At 37.4% G+C, this 18919-nt stretch overlaps 1 protein-coding gene across 1 annotated transcript; it reads left to right on the plus strand.

Moving 5' to 3' along the window:
• The first annotated feature begins 423 nt into the window (after positions 1–423).
• On the plus strand, positions 424–1432 carry LOC106767436 (glycine-rich cell wall structural protein 1.0-like). Its single transcript, XM_014652329.2, has one exon. It carries the CDS (start codon positions 471–473, stop codon positions 1242–1244), a length of 774 nt encoding a protein of 257 aa, XP_014507815.1. The 5' UTR covers positions 424–470; the 3' UTR covers positions 1245–1432.
• The last annotated feature ends 17487 nt before the right edge of the window (positions 1433–18919 follow it).

The following is an 18919-nucleotide window of genomic DNA, read 5'->3' on the forward strand; positions in this document are numbered from 1 at the left end:
ATTAAACATAAGTAAAATAATATTTTATTATAACTAGAAGGAAAACATGTAAATTTGAATAGAAAAGAAACATTTTTAATTTTTACTCTTAAATATGGTATAATTGGGTACTACAGCAAAGGTGTAATAGTTATTGTAAAATAAAAAAAATTTCGACTAAAATATACAAAGCTCTACTGAGTTAGAGAATATATCTATGATGTGGAGTTATGCAATCTTAAGCCGTATTTATATAATATACCATAATTTTTTAATAAATTATTAATACGTGAATGTCATTCATACTGAACAATGTGTTTCATAAGTTGTGAATATTGCAAATGTGGAAGGTAAAGGATGATGATTGTAGAAGGTCAAAAACATAAAATCTTATTTTACAATGAAATGGCCCACTACAACCCTATATATATAGCTATCTCATCAATGTTAAAACCTCATCAGTGTGGGATTTAAACACTTTCTCATATCGCATGGCTACTTCCAAACTTCTCAGCATTCTTTTCTTTGTGCTGTTGAGTGTAGGCATTTGTTCCGCCGCAAGATCACTACTTTTGAGTATAGGTCACGGCATTGGTGATGATGTCCATGGTTCGATTGGTGTTACTGGAGGAGGTTATGGAGGTGGTGGAGGTTCAGGTGGAGGTGGAGGATATGGAGGCGTGGGGGCGCATGGCGTAGGTGGTTACGGAGGTGGAGCTGGTGTAGGTGAAGGTGCAGGTGGAGGATATGGAGCAGCTGGTGGTGGCCATGGTGGTGGTGGAGGAAGTGGAGGCGGTGGAGGCTCCGGCGGTGTTGCCGCTGGCGGATATGGAGGAGGATCCGGAAAAGGAGGTGGGGAAGGGTACGGCGGGGGTGGAGGTCCTGGGGGTGGTTATGGTGGCGGAGGTGGCAGAGGAGGCGGCGGAGGAGGTGGTGCAGGAGGTGCTGGTGGGGGTTATGGGGGTGGCGAAGGAGCTGGATCGGGAGGTGGATATGGGGGAGAACACGGTGGTGGATATGGAGGTGGTGGTGGAAGTGGTGGCGGTGGAGGTGGTGGTGCCGGACCTGGCGGAGCATATGGAGGTGGATATGGTAGTGGTGGAGGATCAGGTGGAGGATATGGAGGTGGAGCAGCTGGCGGTGGAGGCGGTGGCTCTGGTGGCGGTGGTGGTGGGGGTTATGGTGGTGGAGGCGCACATGGAGGGGGTTACGGAGGTGGTGCTGGAGGCGGCGAAGGTGGTGGCCACGGTGGATACTACCCTTGAACTTATCATGAAAATCAATGCTGAAAAAAAAAATATGCAAGTTCTGGTAACCATAGTAGTTAAAGAACAATAAGATATGGGTACCATGATGCTTATAACCACTGAAATTGAAGTATAATATAGTTGCATGTCTGTTAAATGTTACGTGAATTCAAAAGAAGCACTCGCTCGAAAGCCTTTTTTTTTTATTTACAATGCTATTTTTTTGACAATACTTTTTCACAACTTTTTTAACAACGGGACACGTGTCATCATTTTATTGATTTATTTGAATTTATGTTTAAAAAATATTTAAAATGGACCAATCAAATACTGTCACGTATGCGTTGTCAAAAAGTTGTTAAAAAAATGTTGTTAAAAGAAGTTTTTCCTTTTTTTTATGCAGTATTATATTATCTACTTTTCTTCCATCCATGTTTTTAGTAACAGGATATAAAAAACTAAAGAATATTTGTTAAGCAAAAACTTATGGTACCATCACAAATTATTACCAACAAACAGGGAAGAGAATTACCATAAGATAACGAGAAGTTTTACCTCCACAGAACATTTAAAATAAATCTTTTAATTAAGGTTTGGATAATATTTAAATGGTAATAAATTTAATTACTTTTAGTCAAAAAATTTCTTAAATTTTTTTATTAAGTATTAAATGTAACATCCCAATTTTTTATAATATTTAACTACTACAAAATACATCACAATCTTGATATTTCACCCCAGTTAACTCAAGGAAAATATATAAATTCCTATTACAATAATTTATAATAGAAAACTTCATATGTACACACTTTTATACTAGAAGGATACATACTACATAAGATAAACATTACAAACAAAAAGAAAAATCGAAACTTCTTACTCTAAGTTTCTGTTCCGCTACTACCTAGCACATGCTCCTCGAAGACATCACCTAAGCTCACACTATTAAGGTAATCATTGCAAAAGAGAAACATACCCAAAGACAAACAACACAAAAACAAGGGTTAGTAACACAATTTTCATTAAGGCAACTTATTACCCACATTTAGGTAAGGAAAATAGCTTTGAAACACTCACCAACTGCTCCAGAAGGGTCCAGAACCTCAAAAGCAACCTAAAGAATGTCCAAAACGGACATCCAAAACCCTGAAAACTCCCCAAAATTGTTGAAGTGTCGTCCAGTATCGTCCGAGCGCCCAGGGTCTGGCGCTCAACGCCCTTGCCATTGGAAAATGGGCACTTAGTGCCCTGTTTGGGCGCTCAGCGCTATTAGTAGGTACCAAACTTAATTTTCTTACTTTCAACACTTTACCCCCAGCTTCTAAAGGCTTCTAAGACCTTCGAGACCATAAGAAAACTCTAAAAACACTATCGTAACTCAAATTTGCCACTCCAAACCAAATTAAGCTCTCTAAGCTACCTAATCTCATTTCTACCTCTTTTACCACTTATGTCACTGGTTTTTCTGCACAAACAAGTTTAAATAGACTCAATAATAGACTCTAAACCAATTCCTACTCCACAGAATTGCTCCTTTAAATATATTTTTTTTAAAACACATAATAATGTCACATCAGCACATGTTAGACACCTGACAGGTCTGCTGTTAGTGAACTTAACGCCGTTACCAAAAAGGACCACTTTGAACAGTTTTTGCGAAAGCTAGGACTTAAGTGAACTTTTGAAAAAAGGAGGGACTACTTTGAACAAACCCTTCCAAAGGAGGGACCAAAATAGGTATTAAACCAAAACAAAATAAAGAATCCAGCAACTTGGTCCAAGGAGCCTGTGGTGTAGCATTTTATTTGGTTGCAGCACTTGAATTGTTTTTTTGGTAGCACATGGTCAGCTATATTCACGTGGAGAAGAAATGAGCACCTCATGGCAAGACCAGTTGCAACACGTGAAGCAGCAACAAAGCAAGCATTTGAATGTTTTTGGCAGCACACGGCCCAACATGTTTCTTCACTCTCCAGCAACAGCTGCCACACGGACATTGGGCTGGAACAAAAAGTTTGCCTCCACGAACACAGCTGCATCATATAAAAAAAGAGAAGCATCCAGCCATTCATGGCCCACAACAAAATGGAAGAAACGCATTCATCCAGCAGGCCTCCAAGCACGGTACAACAACTTGGAGAAATCACATGGACACCAATACTCTCGGCTCAACATCATTTAAATCAACACCCGTCCAGCCTTGAATGAAGTATGATGTCTTGGTCCAGCTTGGGTAGCATCCAGCACGTGAACGGGCTTCAAGAAACACTGCAGCAGCCCAGGTGCAGATTGAAAGCTCTACGCTGAATTCATCTCTTCGTATAACATTCAGCAGCCTCCTCCATGCAACGGATTCAATCCACTTTCTCGGCCCAGCTTCAGCTAACACATCTCCCACACATATCCAGCATGATCTGCACGTCCAACACGTCACAGATAGGCTTTGGGCTGCAACATTTGAAGAGCAGCCACAATCAAGCAATGAGAGGTGCAAAAGGCAACGATCCAACAAGGAATTTGGGTTGAAAAGAAGCTGGAGCTGGCACGGAAGTAGGGCAGCATCCCGCTTGCATCAAAGGGAATTTAAAAAAGTAAGACACTGTTACATTGGCAGATAGGTCTTGGGATTGCAAAGAGACACAACCGCCACCAAAGAGAATTAACTTTCTTTCTGGTAGAAGAGTGACGTTGCAATGTAGGGGTTTCCGTTTTCTTGCTGGAACCGAGAAGATGAATACATTTTTCTTCAATTGCAAAGAGATGAAGTGGCGCACAAAGCAGCATCAGTAGAGTTTAGCTTTGTAGATTTTATTATTTTTAGTTGAAATATATCTTCTAGAAATGTGAGCTAACTTTGGTCTTCACTCTTGAATCATGATATATTATTATATTCTATAAATTTGCATCCAGCTTTGAAGTAACCTTTTAAGATATATTATTCATCATGCAATCTTATTTTTTTTAGTACTGTTAACGCGTTTCAAGATTATCATTATGTTCTTTCTTTTTATTTTTTATTTTATATTTTTTCTTTCTTGTATTGTTTTGAATATGATGTTCATTTAATTTTGTTATCTGACGCGGTGCCCTTCAATTTTGTAAGATGTGTTTTTTTTTTATTTATCAATTGCTTTTAAAGTGAGTCACACTAAGTTTCTTTAATTTAATTGTAATGTTAGCTTAGTTTAGACAGTTGGTCATTAGCAATATTACTTTGTTTCCATGAGATTCTTGTACTTTAATTGCCAGACTGCTACTCCGATTTCGCTCAATATTTAATCTATTGTGTGCTTGTGATTGGGTATACGCTTAGTTGCCTAATCGGTGTTTAATCTTCGCTTAGTTGACTAGACTGTATGGTGCTTGATTGATTAGATTTGTGCATTGCATTCGCTTAGTTTGCAATTTTGAAGACCGAATCAACCTTTGCTTAGTTGGGTGATTCGTGTCGGATTTGGATTAGAGTAGTGTGTACTTGTCTTTAATCTGGGATTGGAAGCATAGTAATTGAGTTAATGACCGACCGTTTTTATTTTGTATTTGATTCTATTTTTCATCTGCAATCACAAACCTTTCACAACCCCCCCTCCCCACTTTGTGTTTGACCTGATTCCTAATATGCAATCAAATTTGTATGGGTTGCGACAACCCATCACATGGGCAATCAATTCCAATTCCGCCAAGGTAATTTCAACCAAGGGTAGAAACCTCACCCAAGCATGGGTCAAGGTCAGAATGGACAAGCTGGACAAGCAGAAGGCCAATTCAATAGACCGCACAACAACTATCACTATGGCAACATGGATCTACTTTGAATGAGAGAACCAATAAGTTGGAAGAGATGTTCCAATAATTTACGTAGGTAAATACCTCCACAAATAAGAGCACTAAAGCTACTATTAGAAATCTAGAGATGCAGGTTGGTCAGTTGGCCAAGAGGATGGAGGAAAAAGTAGAAAAGTAATTTGGGGCTAATACTGAGGTTAACCCTCAGGAAGAATGTAAAGCCATAGTGAATGTAGTTGATGAGGTGATAACGGTCAAAAAACCTTTATTTTCATACTTAAATTTGATATTAAAACACACCCCTTATGGCTTAGAATGAGCTTAAAATCAAGTAAAACACTTAGTTGAGTCATGTGAGAGTCAAAAGTTGGTTTTAGAGATATTATGCTTGATTTTACATTGTTTTGCAGGGTTTTAAGGTGAATTGAAGATGAAAGTGAAGTAAGGTGGACTTAGACCCGTAAAGAGGAAGAAAAAGGATGAAAAGAAGGGTCAAGTAAGCCGCTGAGCGCCAGAATGGACCGCTGAGCGTCCAGAGCGATTAGAGGGAAACCACTCAGCTGCAAAACTACCCGTTGAGTGGTCCAAACGGCTAGAGGGAAACCGCTGAGCGGTGAAATTAGGCGCTTGGGCGGTTGTCTGTTTTTATTAGCTAGATTCTGTAATCTTTCTGTTATCTTTTTGGGCTTATATAGAGCCCTAGTGTGAATCAAAACACATTCTTTTGGCAGAGAGAAACATCCACAGCTATTCCACACACCTTGGAGGAGGTTTCTTGGATGCTTAGGCTCCAATCTACCAAGTTTAGGGTTATTTCTTCCATTCTTTCATCATATTTCATCTAGTTTCACCATGACATTGGTGAACTATACCCTAGGTTGTTGGGGAACAATGTAATATTTTGAAACTCTCATATATCCGAATTCTTATTTATTTTATATGCTTGCATATGCTTGATTTATCAATTGTTGGGTTCTTCACCTTTGCTTAATGCTTTTATCGTTTAACTCATTCGGTAAATGTTGTCTGTCTTTATTGATACGGGGACGTACAATAATGTCATGAACTAGGAAGAATTCCTTGATTAAGCAATACCACCTAGGGATAGGGGTAGGACAATCAATTGTATTTTGCTTCCGTTTATCATGCATTATTAATTACTAGGGGAGGCTAGGGATAACAAGCCGGTAATTAATAATAGGCTCTTTTCACCAAGGTATTGGGTTAAGGGTAGACTAAGAAAGTTTGCATGGCAATTCGATAAATAAGCTAATTAAATAAGAAGAGTAGATATATGAGGGTGGATAAGATGAAATTTAAAACCCCAACAACTCCATTCATCCATAGTTTCTTTAAGCCAATTGAATCACTGCATTTGCATGTTTACTTTTGTTCTTTGCATTAACAACTCAACTTAATTTTTTTCTCAAGTGTTACGCGATTAGTTTACACTTGCTAGGGACTTAAAAAGTTTTTGGCGCTGTTGTCAGGGAATCGTGGTTTAACTTATTTAGTAGTGTAAACTGATTAAATTTGACTTGATTGTAGATATTTTTATCTTCTTATCTTTTTATTTTTTTATATAAAAAAGTGCTACTAGGGTTCATGTTTCTTGTGCATGCAACAGGAGACTAGACATACTAGGAGCAAGAAAAATACACAACCTCTTCTTGAAGGCTTAAGCGAGACAAGGGGAAGAAGGAAAGTCAGATGCCCATCTAGGGATTTGTTTCCTTCCCCTGACAGATTACTACCACCTTCACTAGTTCGAAGAGCAGAGGAGATGGATGAACGAACTCCTCCAAGGCACACTCTTGCAGATCAATCTAATGTTGTTGGCCCTTTCCATTTTAACAGCATAGCCATGCCTACGGATCAAACGACCAACATGGTGATTAATCGAGCACTTATACACCTGGTGCAAAGCAAACAATTTAACGGCCTGTCAAATGAGAACCCATATGACCATTTGATAGCGTTTAGTGAAATTTGTAATACAGTGAAGATGACAGGTGTACCAGATGATAGAGTGAAGCTTAGCTTGTTCCCATTCTCATTGGGAGGCAATGCTAAGACGTGGCTTAATTCCTTCCCTGAAGTGACATTTACTACATGGGAGACTATGGCTACGTAGTTTTTAATAAATATTTTCCACAGTCTAAAGTTACTCAGGGATGACTGGAGATCTCATCATTCAAGCAAGGCATGGAAGAAACTCGAGATTCAAAGGCCTACTCAAGAAGACACCAGTCCATGGGTTTGACAAGACAACCCTTGTTCTTGCTTACCTAGGTCATCTGAACATGCAGTCGAAGATGATGCCGGATGCCTCAGCTGGAGGTAATATCAAACAAAAGACTGAAGATGAAGCCTATGACTTGATAGAGAGTATGACAACTAATGACCAAGAATCATTTAGTGAAATGGGCACACCTACACAAAAGAAAGGAGTCTTGCACTTGCCTGCAGATGATGCCATGCTAGCTCAGAATCATCTTTTGACCCAAAAGCTAGACACATTGAAAAAGATCCTCTCACAACTTCCAAAGGAGATTCACAATGTCTCCCAAACACAGCAGCTATGTGAATTCTGTGGTGGTGACCATATCAATGGTCAATGCGCTATACCAGAGGAGATGCAACAGGAAGCAAACTACATGGGGAATCAATTGCAGTACACGCAAGGGAACTTCAACCAAGGCAATCCTAGCCAAGGTTGGAAGAATCATCAGAGTATTGGTCAACAAGAGAATAACCCACCAGGGCAAATAGGAGGCTTCAGGCAGCAACAACCTTCTCCTTTGTGGCAGCAAATAAATCAATTTACAGAGAATGTTAGAGACTGTTCTAATAGATTTGACAGATTCTTGAAAGTTTATGAGTCTCAACATGCAAGTAACCAGGCCAGCTTTAGATCTTTGGAGATGCAACTTGGCCAATTGTTAAAGAGGATTGAGACCACAAAGAAGAATTCATCTAGGGTTAATATTGATGTTAATCCTAAGGAAGAATGTCATGTTGTTGTAACAAGGGAGAAAAGAAAAGCAGAGGCTGAAGTTATTGAGATTAGCAGTGATGAAGAAGATGAAGAGGTAAGTGAAAGTGACAAGAATGGTGAAGAAGAGAAAGAAGAGAGGTTTAAAGAAACTAAGAAAATAAGAGATGGTCACAATGGACAGATGAGAGAAATATTCAATCATGTGATTATGGTGCCTTTAGTTCATTCTCAAATGCCTGTTTACTCTTAAAATATTAATTATCACCTCGGAGAGGTGATAAATCTAGATGAAGAAGAACAGGAAGTGTTTGTGCAGCCAAGAAAGAAACATCACCCACCTAAAATGAAGGATCCAGGATTGTTGACTCTTCCATGCGTGATAAATAATGTGGATATAGGAAGAGCTATGATAGACTCTGGATCCAACATTAATATGATGCCTTTGAGCTACTTGAAAAAAATTAAAGGGCTAGTTTTAAAACCAGCTAATACTACTCTGACAGTTGCAGACGGATCTATTAAAAAGCCAGCTGGTAGGGCGGAGGATGTAATTGTTCGTTTTGAGCAGTTGAAATTCTTGATTGATTTTGTAGTTGTGGATATGGAAAATGAGGGGAGAATTCCATTAATTTTGAGAAGACCTTTTATGAGGACTTCCAAAATGCCGATGCGTATCCATGATGGGATAATAACTTTGAAAGATCAGGAATATGTGTTAATGTATAATTGCTCTAAAGGAAATAAAGTGAAGTTGAAGAAAAGAGCCAGAATCAAAGAGACAAGTAGAGAAGCTACATCAAATGATAGCACAACAGGTACCAATTCTAACAGTTGTAATGTTTTATAGGTACCAAAAGAAGAGAAGATTGATAAAGGAGAAAGAATCCACTCAGAAAATACATCTTCTCCACATGGTGCACAGGTGAAATTCAAAAATAGGAAGGGGATTGTCAACAACATTAAAAAAGATGGCGTGGTGAAGATTATAAAACCATATATCAAAGTTGTTGAAAGAGTGGATAGAAGGCAATTGATGAGTTGGGTAGATGAAGACCCCAACTAGGATGGAATAACTTGATTATATTGTGTTTAATCCCACTCTGTATAAAACATTTGTAGTTTTAGGTTTATTTATTGGATTTTTGAACACTTATGAGTAGCATCTACTGAGGGATGCTAGAATTTATATGTATCTACTGAGGGATACAAGAAGGCACACCTACTGAAGGGTGTTGGAAAGATAGACACTTACTGATGAGTGCTAAACAGGTTTGGGTCAGGCTCATGACGTTAAACAAGCGTTTTTGGGAGGCAACCCAGGTTTTATTTTTCCTTTGTACTTTGAACTAGTAGTATAGGTTACATTTTATGTTTGTGACTATGCTTGGTTTGTACATTAATTCTGATAATGGTTTAATTCTATTGCATGATGGGTTATTTACTAATGATGATTGATTGTCGATGATGATTAAGAATGTGTGAATGTTGATATCCAGGTTAATGGTTCACTAACTATGTGAACAAATGAGTAAGTGGTTTATGATTGTGATTTTGATGCTAAGTAGGATTCATGATTGAGAAGTGAGAAAGCATGTTGTGTGAGGTATTGAGCTCTAGAGTTTTTATTGATGTATGCACTGTTCACAGGGAATCATGAATGATATTGACTTAGTCTTGATAATTGATTGAATTGCATGTTTATGTCATATGATCAAGGCCATGCTTGAAAGCCCTTACTTAGCGAAATTTTCACCCAAAGTTTTTTAAATGATATACCCTTTTTGAACCTTGGCCTTAAACAGTATGCAAACCCTTGTTTGAATTGATTTACCTTGAGTTGGGTTGCTAATAATTGTATGTGTTGAAAAGGTTCAAGTTTGGGGTTGTATGGGGAAAACTGAAAGGCAAAAGAAAAAGAAAAACATTGAGTTCAAAAGTTGAAAAAGAAAATAAAAGAAGAAAAGAAAAAGCATGTAAAGTGAACTCAATGTAAAAAAAGGAAAAAGGGAAGAAGTTGGGAATGAGTGAGATTGGTCAAAAAGAGAGTGTGCTTGAACTTTGAATGATGATTTAAACTCTCTTAACTCAAGGATTTTGTATTCCAGAAAAACCAATTTTTCTTGATAGTCCAGCCTCATTACAAGCCTTGAAAAAAGTCCTTGTGATGACATTTGCATGTGAAGATTTTGATTGTTTTAGATGAATGGCAATATTGTTGTATGTGACATGTGAACAGTAGAGAGTAGAGTTACCTGCTAAACACTTGAGTGATTGAGTGAAACACTTGCTTGGTCAAAATTGTTAAATCCATGTTTATATCTATGCTTAGTTGATTGATCATTCATGAACAAAATATTTGTTGGAAAAAGTTTGGTTATGTGAACTGAACTGGATTGAAAGCATGCATGCATCTTTATAGGATTCCACTGAAATCTAAAAGGTATAATAACTTGTTGTGAGAAAAAGGAATTTTGAAAAGTGTTGAACTATATGATGAAGAAGTGGAAAGCCAAGTTTTGTCTTGTTTGCTTGAGGACATACAAAGTTCTAAGTTTGGGGTTGTGATAACGTTCTAAAAATCGTTATTTTCATACTTAAATTTGATATTAAAACACACCCTTTATGGCTTAGAATGAGCTTAAAATAAAGTAAAACACTTAGTTGAGTCATGTGAGAGTCAAAAGTTGGTTTTAGAGATATTATGCTTGTTTTTACATTGTTTTGCAGGGTTTTAAGGTGAATTGAAGATGGAAGTGAAGTAAGGTGGACTTAGACCCGTGAAAGAGGAAGAAAAAGGATGAAAAGAAGGGTCAAGTGAGCCGCTGAACGCCAGAATGGACCGCTAAGCGTCCAGAGCGATTAGAGGGAAACCGCTCAGTGGCAAAACTAACCACTGAGCGGTCCAATCGGCTAGAGGGAAACCGCTGAGTGGTGAACTTAGCTGCCTGGGCAGTTGTATGTTTTTATTAGCTAGATTCTGTAATCTTTCTGTTATCTTTTTGGGCTTATATATAGCCCCAGTGCGAATCAAAACACATTCTTTTGGCAAAGAGACACGTCCAGAGCTATTCCACACACCTTGGAGGAGGTTCCTTGGATACTTAGGCTTTAATCTACCAAGTTTAGGGTTATTTCTTCCATTCTTTCATCATATTTCATCTAGTTTCAGCATGATTATGGTGAACTAAACCCTAGGTTGTTGGGGAACAATGTAATCTTTTGAAACTCTCATATATCCAAATTCTTATTTATTTTATATGCTTGCATATGCTTGATTTATCAATTGTTGGGTTCTTCACCTTTGCTTAATGCTTTTATCGTTTAACTCATTCGGTAAATGTTGTTTGTCTTTATTGATACGGGGACATACAGTAATGTCATGAACTGGGAAGAATTCCTTGATTAAGAATTTGACTTGATTGTATATATTTTTATCTTTTTATTTTTTTATATAAAAAAGTGCTACTAGGGTTCGTGTTTCTTGTGCATGCAAAGTATATGAAGTAGTTCCTCAAAGAAAAGATATATCTAGATGAGGAGACTATTGATGAACAGAGTAGTTGTAGTGTCTTGTTGAAGAAATCACGTCCTCCAAAAGTGAAGGATCCAGGAAGTTTTACCCTTCCTTGCATCATTAGGAGTGTGAAAATCGGGAAAGCCCTACTTGATTTAGGGTCAAGCATTAATTTGATGCCCTTATCTACGCGTAAGAAGATTGGTGTTCTTAAATTGAAGCTGACAAAGAATTCTTTTTGGGTAAAACTAATGACGTTAAAAGAGCGCTTGCTGGGAGGCACCACAGTGATCTAAAAACATTGGTTTCTTTGATTTTTTTTTTTTGGTGATGTAATTTTGAATACTTTTGAACATTGTGTTATTTGGTTATGGGCCTATTAAGGTATAACATCTTCTGATGGATGCTAGATGATTAAGTATCTACTGAAGAATACCAGGAAGGTAATCCTATTGATGGGTGACGGTAAGGTTTACACCTACTGATGGGTGCTAGAAAGAGTTTGGGTCAGGCTCGTGACGTTAAACAAGCACTACCTGGGAGGCAACCCAGTTGATTGATTTATTTTTGTTTCTTGTTTTGATTCTGTTCTAAATGCATTATAGGGGTTTGATTGTTGAATGTTTAAGTGGGGAGAGAGACTAAGTGAATTGATTGAGTAAGACTGTGTGAAGTGAGTGGAAAAGATATGAAAATCGAGAAATTTAGAGTAGAAGTTGAGGGGATTGGATCAAGAACGCTAAGGGCAAGTTAGGAAGAGGGATAGTGAGTACCGTGTATCCTGCTCAGCGCAAGTCTGGCATTGAGTGTTGGTATTGCATACTGTTTTTGGGTTTTAAAACTTTGGGCCCAGCGTGAGTTGGCCCATTGCACACTTCACTTACCCTAGGTCTCGCCCTAACCTCTCCATTCGACCCTCACTCATTTTAGCCACTCTCAAGAACTTCCCAAAGCATTCTCTCCACTTTTCCCTTCACCCCTCTTCACAAAAACCCTTCGTCCAAGTTTGGGGTTTTGTGAGAGCACAACTATTTGGGGTTGATTTTTCAACATTCACAAAGCATCTTGCGCACATTTAAGAATCTCCACCCAAGTAAGTACACACATTTTACATTCTAGGGTTTTGAGAGCATGATTTTGTATGAGAATGTTTGTCTAAGCATGATCCTTTAGGGTTTTTGATGTTTATGCATGGTTGAAAAAGTCACTATTTAGACCGATTAAAATGTATGATTGAGGTCTGGAATTGGAAAAATTGCATGTGGGTGGAGATTAGAAGCAGTTAGGGCGTTTAATGCAGAAAAAAATTGTCACCGCTCAACGCCAGTTACCGTTGAGCACCACTACTGCAGATTGTGGATTTTTGTGTTTTGTGAGTTTTCTGGTTGCAGGTGACACTGAGGAGCCCTGTTTTGCCCTCAGCGATGATAAGCAGTGTGTTTGGAAGAGGTTTCGTGATTTACTAATGCTTAATGAGTTTTCTTTTGGTCTTGTGAATTGTATTTGATGCAGGGATGGCCTCCTCATCAGGTAAGAGGATCAAAAAAATAGGGAACTGGAACGATTCTATTCCAACAAGTTCCTCTCCTATAGACATGAGCAAGACTTTCTCATTGTCAAAGATAGAAGGCTTTTGATTGAGCACAAGGCAGGTTGGATACCAGACTTGGCTCCACAATTTGGAGAGGAATTGGAGAGCAGACACTAGGAAAGATTAGCCACTTATCCTGCACCAGCCAACATATCAATGGTGAAGGAATTTTACACCAATGCATAGCCATTGAATGACTCTCACACTCAGGATTATATGAGCTATGTCAGAGGAAAAATCATTAGGTATGATCCTGACTCTATTAACAGGTTCCTACATACTGAGTGGACTAGTGTGTAGTGTCAATTTGCACTAAACATGGAGGAGGGAATAGATTTTGATGACATAGAGAGTGTGTTGTGTGTGCCTAGAGGGCATTTTCATAGGAACAGGAATGGTGCAGTTGTGTACATTAAGAGAGCTGATTTGACGCCCTTGGTGCAGTATTGGATGGCATTTTTTCATGCCAACATCCAACCTTGCTCTCATGTCTCGGATATCACTGTCAGCAGGGCCATGTTCTTATATTGGGTGCTTAAAGGGTTTAATGTGAACATTGGTCAAATCATAGCAAATGAGATACAGGGTTCTGTCAATATAGTGAAAAACAAGGCACCCTCAGGACATCCTTCTCTGATTACACACCTTTGTCAGTTAGCTGGGGTGGACACTTCTATTTCACCATTGGAGAGACTGAGTGATAGAAGCGACCTCCACCTTCAAGAATGGAGTGGCTCCTCGACTTAGAAGTGGCAGCGGAATGATGAAATGGTTGCAGGATGCTGGTGCACTGCAGGTGTTTGACAGAATACGCGAATGTGTTTGGCTATGGTGTGGAAGTAGAATTCTAACTCAGAAAGCTTTCCTATGGGGAAAGGAGCTAGAGGAAGCAAAGTTAAAGTTGCTCTAATTCTTGAACTTGAGAAAATGGCTGGGAATTTCAGCAACATTTCATTTCTAAACTCAAGTTGATTTTTACAAGGAGATGAAGCTCTATTTTATATGAGAAGAAGAGCTTTCAATCGTGCAATGCAAGCTAGTTAGTGTACATTTAAAACATGCTTTAATCTAAGGGGAGACATGCAAGAGAAGCTTCGTCTCCTTCATGTGGAAAACATTGAACACATGTTGTAAAGAAGGAGGAGGTGTATGTTGCCGCTTGGGCAGTAACAGTGATGCCTGGGCGGTGGTTGTGATGGTGTTTTCTCATTTTGTCTCCCTTGCTCTTGCTTGGCAATGCTGCAATCTTTGTTATTGACCTACAAAAAAAATGTAAATGAAATTAGTTAAAGATAATCTTTCTAAGACTTTAGATAAGGAAAGAGTTTTGGAAATCTTTATTCTACTTCCCTTTCTTTATTCTAAGTTGTAGTTAAAACGCGTTTCTCAGTTGACATTGAAGCAAAAATGTGTCAAACAGTGTGAACAATTCAAATGCTATAATGAAACGTGCTTGAAACAGTAAATAAAGTTAAAAAAAATTGGTAAAAAGGGCTAAAACCAGAGTTTTCTAAAGTTGAAGGACTAAATTGTACCTTAGTTTGAAAGAGGGACTAAAACCAAAATCGTCCCAAAGTATAGGGACTAAAAACATATTTAACCCTTAATACTTCTTTGGATGGGAAGTCCCTAAAGGGGTTGCCATCATTCCCTCCCTCTTTAAAAAATGATTTGTCCTCAAATCGGGAAGAAATAAAGAAGCACAACTTTGGTTTTTGTTTTCCGCCTGGATCAAAAATATATCTACAAAAGATAGCAAAAATGAGTATGATTAAGATGTAAACAAAGATAAGAAGACAAAAGAAAAGTCTTGTGTTTTTGATAAAGATTTTCTGAAAATTAATCTTGAAAAAATGGAGAATTCCATATTCCCAAGTTATTTGATTTTTATCTTGAGTTACTTGTTTACACAAGGGTAACATTAACTCAAGATTTGAATTTCCATCTTTTGAAAAGGATTGCAAAGTATATGGAATGACAATTGATTGAAAAGAAAATTTAATAATGGAAGAATGCACAATAATTTGAAAAGAAGTAAATAATGAGAAATCTTCCCTTTTAGGAGGTTTCATGATTTTTGGAAGAGTTAAATTTGTCATCAATAGCAATTCAACTTTTTCTCTATTGTCCTCTTCTTTCTTGTTTTCTACTTCTCTTCTCTTTTCCTCTTTGCTTCTTTCTCTTTCTCGTCTCTCTTCTTCCTTTCTCTCTTCTTCTTTCTTTCTTCTCTTTTTCTCTTCTCTCTTCTTCTCTTCTCTCTCTTTCTTCTCTCTATCTTTCTCCTCTTTTTCTCTTCTTTGCTCCTCCTTTTTTCTCTCAACCTTCAACTCTAGTCTTTTAACCTTCAACTCCTTAAGTCTAATTTCAAATTCTAATTCTCTAAGAAGGAAACCATTGTCATTTAAGCTTTGAAAAAATGTTTTTCCATCTTCAATGTAAGTTCTTAGTAATTGTAGGTTTCTCTTAATAGTTGAAGGCACAAACTCTTTCCCCAATAGATGCCACCCAAAAAAAATTGTTCAAATACTCAAAAATTACAAGTCCAACAAATAAAATAAACCTAAAACTAATATTTACAACAAAATAAATTGTCCCAGCAACATCACGTGTTATCCTTTTTGTTGGTGTCTCCAGTACACCGGATCCTCAGCTTTCTTTTATCCACTAGCTTGGTATGTCCACTGTATGGTGCCTCAATCTCCACCATCCCTTTCTCCTTTAGCTCTTTTAATACCTACTCCTTCCTCTTATATTTCACTTTAAGTCATACCAATCACAAATGGGAGACTTTCTACCTATCCTAACATGATATTGTCTTTCATCCCACCATTCTCTTTCATGTACTTCAAATCTAGATGTGTAAAGACTAAGGACATAATATTCATTATTGCTAGATGGAAATAGGATTCATGTTTAATTTTTCTAGCAATAATGGGATGGATGTCATCAATGTCCTTTTCCCAAGCTAGGTATATCAATGCACGAATATCTTCACCAAAGAATGGAATATTTGCCCTAGCTTATTTATACAACTCATCCTCTTTCCTATCAAATTCATGGAATGAACAAGTCCTTCTTCTAGCTTCATCAAGTTTTCTTTTAATTTCTTTGAAACTAATGGGTTGATCAAAACTAGAAAACCGAGAGGACCCATATGAAGAAGAAAACCTATAGGAATCATAACAAGACATCAAGACTTTTTAGACTTTTGGTGAATGATTTCTAGAATGATTTTAGAGGTAAAGAAACCGAATAGCTCCTAGAAGGAGAGGTGAGTCACAATGGACGGGCTTAAAAACCTTGTCCTTCCTTAGCCAAAGTTTCTCCCGACGTTTCTTACCCCAATTTCTAGGTAGAAATCTTTCAAAAGCTTTTTGAATGCAAAATGAGATGCACCTAGAAACCAAACGAAGGTTTATCTAAATGAAACACACTCCTATGTATCATGGAGACTTAAAACAAAATATCAAGTAAGCAAAGTCAAGTAAATAATGGCAATGAAAAATGTTATGCGGTCCTAAGTGAAAGTGCAAGTGACACTTTGAGCCCCTTGACACACTTTCACACTAAGAAGTGGAAACTAAGCTATTACAATGTTTGATTATGCACTTGAAATTGCTTAAACTCATTTTTCCAAGCCACTTTTGCAAATGTAAAAGCAAAGTAAACTTCAAATGTTCCATGATACAATGAATCAAAAATTCATGAAAATATCTTTACAAGTAAACAAAGCCAAGTATGGCTGCTTGTTTCAGCTATGTTGGAATGCCAAAATGATTTGTTTTGCTGCTGAAAAGTTTGTTGGAACAGCAAAAAGAGTCCTCTTGGAGACAAAGCTTGAAGCAACTTTAACAATTCTCCCACTCCTTAATATGCTATCCCTTTGGAGAAGCAACCTGGATGTTATGAACTTCAGCACAACCTCACCACTAGCCAAACAAAACCAACAAACCCGTGAGCATCAGAAAATTTCATTGCACCAAGTTTTAAAATGCACACCAACTTGATAGCCCAATAGAAATCCAATAAAGTTGAATTATAAGCAATTTTGGGCTAGAAAAAGAGATGGTGATGAGTCGATATTTTATTGATTTAACTTAGTTTATTGTGCTAGAATTAATCAAGGAATTGTGCTTAATTGTCCGTTATTTTCCCGTTTTTCCTAATTATCCTTAATTTGACCGGAAATTCTAATTTTAATTAATTTGAATTTTCTGAGCTAATTATTTGCATTATTATTTTCAGGGAAAATTTTGGAAATACAATTTGGGACATTTCAAGTGCTATCAAATAAGTCAAGACTCTCCACTTGGACATTTCAAATTTAATTATATTGTAACTTAGTAGTATAGAATGTTTTTAATTAAACTTGTGCACAATTGGATCAATGTTGACAAATTTATGATGGGCCCAAATAGTAGAACACATGGCCTAGGGTTTTTCTTTTGGGTGGACCCCACTCATCCTTAAAAGATGACACATTGCCCTAGGGATTAGAACCTACCAACCCTCATTTTCTAGGACCAGCCGTCATTCTCTCTTGGAGAATTTTGGGAGATTGACTCTCGGCCAGAACATTTGCAAGGGCTGGGAATAATTTTTACGGAGCTTTTTCTTGGAAAACCATGTGGACACTTTTTGATTTTGGATGAATGTTAGAAGCACATTTTAATTCCTTTAAAAACTCTCGGTCCCTCTAGCTACGTTGCTGCAGCCAACTACTTGTGAGTGAAGTGAAGGCTTGATGAAGATGAGAGTAGGTGTGCAGGGATGTCTTGGGAGAAGTACAAACGGTGATTGATGGGATGATTTTTTTTTAAATGCTTTCATTTGCATTTTCATTTTGGAAAGTCACGGACTGATGCTTTTGGATGATAAAAAAATTTTAGAAGTATCTCTTTTCATTTCCTTGATTATGGTGCAGTGAATTTAGTTTTTTGCAAGAAGCTATGCACAACTCATGTATTTTTCTTTTAAAAGAAAATATTAGGTGGCGCTGTTTCTTTTTCTTTGCAACTGCAGTCGGTGCAAGCATGAGTTGCTAATTTTTTTTAATTCATTGCAAGCTAGCTTTAACTTTTAAAGTAACACAGATGCCACGGGATAGGAGCAATGTCACGGTCTAGAACATTTTTTTTATTTCAATTGAAAAGCTCATTTTCTTTACCTTGATTATGTGCTGTTACGGATGAAGATGGAAATGCAGCAGCCACCTTGATTTGGCTTTTCTTTAAAGAACTTTTTTTTTTAGCTTTGAATGTTGTTTCTACGTTGTGGTATTTTTTGTTTATTTTTTTTTCTTTCTTTATTAAATGGTAAGCACATTTTCTTGGAAGCGTTGCACATTGATGAATCTTAGAAGCCTTTTATTTTCTTTTCCTTTCCTTTGTTCTAGAAAAGCGTGATCTCATTTTAGCTTTGGTTGAAGAATAAAAAAAACCTTTGCTGGCAAGTGTGAATGAGTGAAGCCCTTTTGCTTTTAAGTGTTGATTCTATTTTAATTTGTGATGGGTGTCGCGACCCATACAAATTTAATTGAATATTAGAAATGCAGTATAGCTAGGAAATGACTCCTAGGTCGTCTCTCAAGGACCAATTTTGCGGTTCGAGAATCAAGTCAAACACGAAGTGGGGAGAGTTTGTGAAAGGATTGTGAATGCGGATAAACTAAATTAAAACACTGATGCAACAGAAATGTAAAAACAGAATTGCAAAACGAAATCACATACAGAATAAAAACGGTTGGTCATTAACTTAATTACAATGTTTCCAATCACAGATCAACAAAATAAAGTTGCGACTCA

Source organism: Vigna radiata, chromosome 7 (genome assembly GCF_000741045.1).
Source record: "Vigna radiata var. radiata cultivar VC1973A chromosome 7, Vradiata_ver6, whole genome shotgun sequence".
NCBI lineage: Eukaryota > Viridiplantae > Streptophyta > Magnoliopsida > Fabales > Fabaceae > Vigna > Vigna radiata.

What these genes read in the sequence shown, in the direction of transcription:
- LOC106767436 (XM_014652329.2), top strand. Translation starts at nt 471, where the DNA reads ATGGCTACTTCCAAACTTCTCAGCATTCTTTTCTTTGTGCTGTTGAGT.